Genomic DNA, 6544 nt, shown 5'->3' on the forward strand with positions numbered 1-6544 from the left:
TTACTTGTGTGTGTTCTTTCGAGAAGTGTCTGTTCATATCCCTTGCCCATTTTTCATGGGGTAGCTTTTTGCTTGTTGATTTAAGTTCCTTAAAGAGTCCTGATATTAGATCTTCATCAGATGCATAGTTTGTAGATATTTTCTCCCATTCTGTAGGTAGTCTGTTTATTGATTGTTTCTTTGGCTGTGCAGAATCTCTTTAGTTTAATTAGGTCCCACTGGTCCATTTTTTTTGTTTTCGTTGCAGTTGCTTTTGGGGACTTAGCCAAAAATTCTTTGCCAAGGTTGACGTCAACAAGGGCATTTCCTAGGCTTTCTTCTAGAATTTGTTTTCAATTTTTATGTTTATTTATTCTTTTTTAATTTTTTAAAATTTTGTGCATGCATATTAGATATATATACTTATGGCATACATGAGATGTTTTGATACAGGTATGCAATGTGAAATAAGCACATCATGGATAATGGAGTATCCATCCCCACAAGTATTTATCTTTTAAGTTACAAATAATGCAATTACACTCTTTAAATTATTTTTAAATATACAATTAAGTTATTTTTATTATAGTCACCCTGTTGTGCTATCAAATAATAGGTCTTATTCATTCTTTTTATTTTTTTGTACCCAGTAACCATCCTCATCTCCCTCAACAGCCCCCACTACACTTCCCAGCCCCTCCTCCATGAGTTCTATTGTTTTTATTTTTAGATCCCACAAATAAGTGAGAACATGAAATGTGTGTCTTTCTATGCCTGGCTCATTTCACTTAACATAATAATCTCCAGTTCCATTCATGTTGTTGCAAGTGACTGGATCTCATTATTTTTATGGCTGAAGAGTACTCCATTGTGTATATGTACCACATTTTCTTTATCCATCCATCTGTTGATGGACATTTAGGTTGCTTCCAAATCTTAGTAAACAGTGCTGGAACCAACATAGGAGTGCAGATATCTCTTCTATATACTGATTTCCTTTCTTTGGGGTATATTTTCTAGGATTTTTATAGCTTGTTCTTGCATTTAAAACTTTAATCCATCTTCAGTTAGTTTTTTTATATGGTGAAAGGTAAGGGTCTGGTTTCATTCTTCTGCATATGGCTAGCCAGTTATCCCAGCACCATTTATTGAATAGTCCTTTCCCCATTGCTTGTTTTCATTGGTCTTGTCAAAGATCAGATATTTTTAAGAGTAAGGCTTTATTTCAGAAGTTTCTATTCTGTTCCATTTGTCTATGTGTCTGTTTTTGTGTCGATACCATGCTGTTTTGGTTACTATAGCTTTATAGGATAGTTTGAGGTCAGGTAGTGTGATGTCTCTGGCTTTGTTCTTTTTGCTTGGGGTTACTTTTGCTATTCAGGCTATTTTTTGGTTCCATATGAATTCAGAGTAGTTTTTTTCTAATTCTGTGATGGATGACATTGGTAATTTGATAGAAATAGTGTTGAATCTGTAAACTGCTTTGGGGAATATGACCATTTTAATAATATTGATCTTACAATTCATGAACATGTGATGTTTTTTCACTTATCTGTGCCATCTCTGGTTTCTTTGAGCAGTGGTTGGTAGTTCTCCTTGTAGAAATCTTTCACCTCTCCTTGGTTAGCTGTATTCCTAGGTATTTCATTTTCTTTGTGGCTATTGTAAATGGGGTTGTGTTCTTGATTTAACTCTCAGCTTGAATACTATTGGTGTATAGAAATGCTACTAGTTTTGTATATTGATTTTGTATCCTGAAACCTTACTAAAACTGTTTATCAGTTCTATTAACCTTTTTACAGAGTCTTTAGGGTTTTCTGCCTTTTAAAATGAGCATTCTGGCTGCTGCAGGAAGATAAGAATGAGCCAGTTAGGAGGCTTTGACAACAGTCCATGAGATATATAATATGGCGTGGCCTAGAGATGATGAGAAGTGATCAGATTTAGGATACACTGTAAAGGTACAGCCAATACATCTATCCAGTGTAAAACAGAAAAATAGAGGAAGTAGTCATTATTCTAAGGTTTTGGAGCAACTGGGTGAATGATAGCACAATTTAATGTGATGGGAGATAATAGATTTTGGGTGTGAGTGGAATTAAGAATTTACTTTTAGAGAACCCAGCGGAGCTGGTTGAGCTTTCAAACGCACGGTTGTGGGTTCAGGGTTTATTGATTGAATTCCGCTGGCTCGGGAGCCTCTGCAGAGAAAGCGTGAGAGATGGAGATGGGCAAACAGATTCATTTAGAGCTGTGGAACAGGACGCCCTCCGATGTGAAAGAACTTGTCCTGGACAACAGTCGGTCGAATGAAGGCTTCACCTCACAGATGAATCTGAAGAACTGGAATTCTTTTTTTTTTTTTTTTTTTTTTTTTTTTGAGATGGAGTCTGGCTCTGTCACCCAGGCTGGAGTGCAGTGGTGCAATCTCAGCTCACTGCAAGCTCCGCCTCCCGGGTTCACGCCATTCTCCTGCCTCAGCCTCCCGAGTAGCTGGGACTACAGGCGCCCGCCACTACGCCCAGCTAATTTTTTGTATTTTTAGTAGAGACAGGGTTTCACCATGTTAGCCAGGATGATCTCGATCTCCTGACCTTGTGATCCGCCCACCTCGGCCTCCCAAAGTGCTAGGATTACAGGCGTGAGCCACCGCGCCCAGCCAGACCTGGAATTCTTAAGTACAATCAACGTAGGCCTCACCTCAATCACAAACTTGCCAAGGGCAAACAAACTTAAGAAGCTTGAACTAAGCAGTAACAGAGCCTCAGGGGGCCTAGAAGTATTGGCAGAAAAGTGTCCAAACCTCATACATCTAAATTTAAGTGGCAACAAAATTAAAGACCTCAGCACAATAGAGCCCCTGAAAAAGTTAGAAAACCTCGAGAGCTTAGACCTTTTCAATTGCGAGGTAACCAACCTGAACGACTACTGAGAAAAGATGTTCAAGCTCCTCCCGCAACTCACATATCTCAATGGCTGTGACCCGGATGACAACGAGGCCCCTAACTGGGATGGTGAGGGCTACGTGGAGTGGCCTGGATGACAAGGAGGAGGATGAGGATGAGGATGAGGAGGAGTATGATGAAGATGCTCAGGTAATGGAAGATGAGGAGGGCGAGGAGGAGGAGGAGGAACGTGAAGAGGAGGAGGTGAGTGGAGAGGAGGAGAAGGATGAAGGTTATAACAATGGAGAGGCAGATGACGAGGAAGATGAAGAAGAGCTTGGTGAAGAAGAAAGGGATCAGAAGAGAAAATGAGAAACTGAAAATGAGGGAGAAGATGATGACTAAGTGGAATAACCTATTTTGAAAAATTCCTATTGTGATTTTACTGTTTTTACCCATATCCCCTCCCCCGCTCCAATCCTGCCCCCTGAGATTATTTTTTTCTGATTGTAACGTTGCTATGGGAACGAGAGAGGAAAAGTGTACTGGGGGTTGTGGGGGGGGGGGAGGGAAGGAGGGGGTGGAATAAAATACTATTTTCACTGCCACTCTTTATTTTTTCCCCCTACTTTTTCCTGGTGTCCGGTTTTTGTCCCTGTAAATGCAATAGCTAAGTACACACTAAGCATTTGTTCCTGGCTCTCAAAGAAGATGGTTTGGAGTTCTTTTATGTTTCCTGGTATTTCCCAAGTCTCGGGTTGGGTGGAAGGCCGCGGCTGGTCTCAGTTTGGTTACTCAACGCCCAGGAGGGGCTGAGCACAAGCCATATCTTTTGCTTTGATTCACATGCTTTTCTCGGACCTGCTAGAGGCATCCAACACCCTGGTTTGTAAATAGCAATCTAAAGGCGTATTTTGGCACTGGTTTGGGGACATTCCCCATCTGTCATCCCTTTTCCCCCTTCACAGATAGTGGTGGGCTTCACTCTACAAAGAGGACTCAGATGTTACTCTTGAGAGCTTAAGAGCCAGAGAGCTGAAAACGGCAGGCTTGTGAGTTATAAGGAAAATGGATTTGGTAATAATATTTAAAAGAGAAGAAACAAACCCTCAAACTTCAACTTCTTTACAAGAAAAAAAAACTGTCCTGTCTTGTTCTGTAAAATATTAGAACGCTTTGCTTTACAAAAATGGCTTGAGAATTCTTCTACATGTATTTCTGCGCTTAGAACGTTTTTACAGACCTAAGTGCTGGAGACATTGCTACATGTCAGCTGGGTTTTGTTTTTTGTTTTTTTCATACACCCAAGCATGGAAAAGCTAACGCAAAATTTTATTTTCTTACCTAGTGGAAATCTGAAATGACTGCAATTCCTAGTGAATGTACAGTTGCTTTCGTGTCCCTCTCTGGTTGCTTCATAAGTGACGTGTAATTTCTGAACACATGTTTCATCTGTATAAAAGAACATCTGCACCCGTTTTTCTCCTGCCCCTCAGACGAGCCAAACTTTGAGTTTTATGTCTGTCATTGATAAATTTCAATAAATCTTTTCATACAATTTTTTGGGGGATGGCTTCTTTAAGTCCAACAGGCCATTGATCTTTTCAAGATGGATTCCAGATGAACTGCTAGGTGAGGGGGAAGCTTCATTTTTGTTACCTGATAGAATAGCTTTTCTTATGATATATATATATAATGTAATACTAAGTTTGGATACTTTTGGTCTTAAAGCAAGACTCAGTGGTATATCTTCTTTAAAATCTTCATTTAAAAAAGTTATAAAGTTACTAAAAACACAAATACCCAAACAATCAAGTTGGTCCAACCTTGGAACCTTGTTTTGAATATCTTTCAGTGTTTTGTTTGTTGTATTGTGGAAAGAATGTATGGTTGAAACTCAGGAATGTATAAAACAAATTATTTCACAAAAAAATTACTTTTAAGAAGTGTCTGTTCATGTCCTTTGTCCAATTTTTAATTGAGTTGTTTGGTTTTTTCTTGTTTATTTGTTTAAGTTCCTTAAAGATTCTGGATATTAGTCCTTTGTCAGATGAATAGTTTGCAAATATTTTCTCCCATTCTATAGATTATCTGTTTACTCTGTTGAGAATTTTTGCTGTGCAAAATCTCTTTAACTAAGCCAACAAATATATGAAAAAATGTGCAACATCACTAATTATCAGAGAAATACAAATCAAAACCACAATGAGACATCTCATTTCACACCAGTCAGAATGGCCATTATTAAGTCAAAAGATAACAGATGCTGGCTTATACACTGCTGGTGGGGATGCAAATTAGTTCGACCCCTATAGAAACCAGTTTGAAGATTTCTCAAAGAACTAAAAATGGAACTTCCATTTGACCCATCAATCTCATTACTTTGGATACACCCAAAGGAAAATAAATCATTCTAACAAAAAGACACATGTACTTGTATGTTCATTGCAGCACTATTCACAATAGTAAAGACATGGAATCAACCCAGGTGCCCATCAATCATGGATGGGATAAAGTGTGGTACATTTCTCTTCATGGTATACACCACGAAATACAATGCAGCCATAAAAATAATGAAATTATATTCTTTCCAACAACATGGATGTAGATGGAGGTCATTATCCCAGGCAAGCTAACACAGAAACAGAAAACCAAATACCACATGTTCTCACCTGTAAGTGGAAGTTACACTCACAGACATAAAGATGAGAACAATAGACTCCAAAAGAAGGGAGGGAGGGGGCAAAGGATGAAAAGCTTCCTATTGGGTACTATGTTCACTGTCTGGGTGACAGGATCAATAGAAGCCCAATCCTCGCAATATATCCTTGTAACAAACCTACATGTGTATCCTCTGAATCCAAAATAAAAATAGAATTTTTTTAAAAAAATTACTTTTGGATAGCAAAAGACTTGGGGTGGTTTGAGAGAGGTAGGAATTGAGTTGGATTATGAGATACATCTGGCCATAAAAGGGTAAAAGTCCCTGTGATGTGAGATGATAAAGGGAGGAGCTTAGACTCCTTATGGAAACTGAGGTAAATAAAAAGGTAGATTATGATGGGAATGGCCCTTCTGGTCTCTTAGAGGATGGGAGAGAGTAACCTCTAATCAGAGTCTAATTTGAAGCACTTCATGATAGTAAGAAAGTGGTGTGCAGAGACGGTCCATGGTGGTCTCACTAGTAGCACCTGGAGCTCTAAAATCAAACCAAGGGATGGGACAGTGTGCCTTTCCTTTAAATTCTGCTAAAGACAGGTGGGGCACCGAGCCAATGTTGACACCTCCATCTGTTGTACATACCCTGGCATGATTTTTGAGTCCTCTTTAGATTTTAGCCCTCTCCTTCTCCACACTGCATTTCTGCATGAGGAGTTTTCCCACCATCACCTGGACAGGCTATGGGACCTGAAAGGTACTATCTCAGGTCCTGTCTGCCTAAACACGCTATACCACAACTCCCACTTCACCACGACCTCCCCATGTAGGCACAGTGCTCTCTCTGAGGCTGCTCCTCCAGGGGTCTAGTCTCAAGGGAGAAGCTGGCCCTTGGTTCCTTCTGTTCTTAGATTTCTAGACATATTGGGATATTTTATATGCACCATCACCAAAAAGAAGCAGGCCCCAGAGTTGCACACCTACACCTAATGCCTCTTCCCTAATATTCACTTCCTGCCTCC

General features: G+C 39.6%; 1 protein-coding gene across 1 annotated transcript; it reads left to right on the plus strand.

Moving 5' to 3' along the window:
* The first annotated feature begins 2196 nt into the window (after positions 1 to 2196).
* Positions 2197 to 3411, plus strand: ANP32D (acidic nuclear phosphoprotein 32 family member D). The gene is given in 3 exon segments (XM_054528535.2): positions 2197 to 2295; positions 2608 to 3010; positions 3012 to 3411. Coding segments are annotated over 3 exon segments (723 nt in total). The 5' UTR covers positions 2197 to 2200; the 3' UTR covers positions 3237 to 3411.
* The last annotated feature ends 3133 nt before the right edge of the window (positions 3412 to 6544 follow it).

Source organism: Pongo abelii, chromosome 10 (assembly GCF_028885655.2).
Source record: "Pongo abelii isolate AG06213 chromosome 10, NHGRI_mPonAbe1-v2.0_pri, whole genome shotgun sequence".
Classification (NCBI taxonomy): Eukaryota; Metazoa; Chordata; class Mammalia; order Primates; family Hominidae; genus Pongo; species Pongo abelii.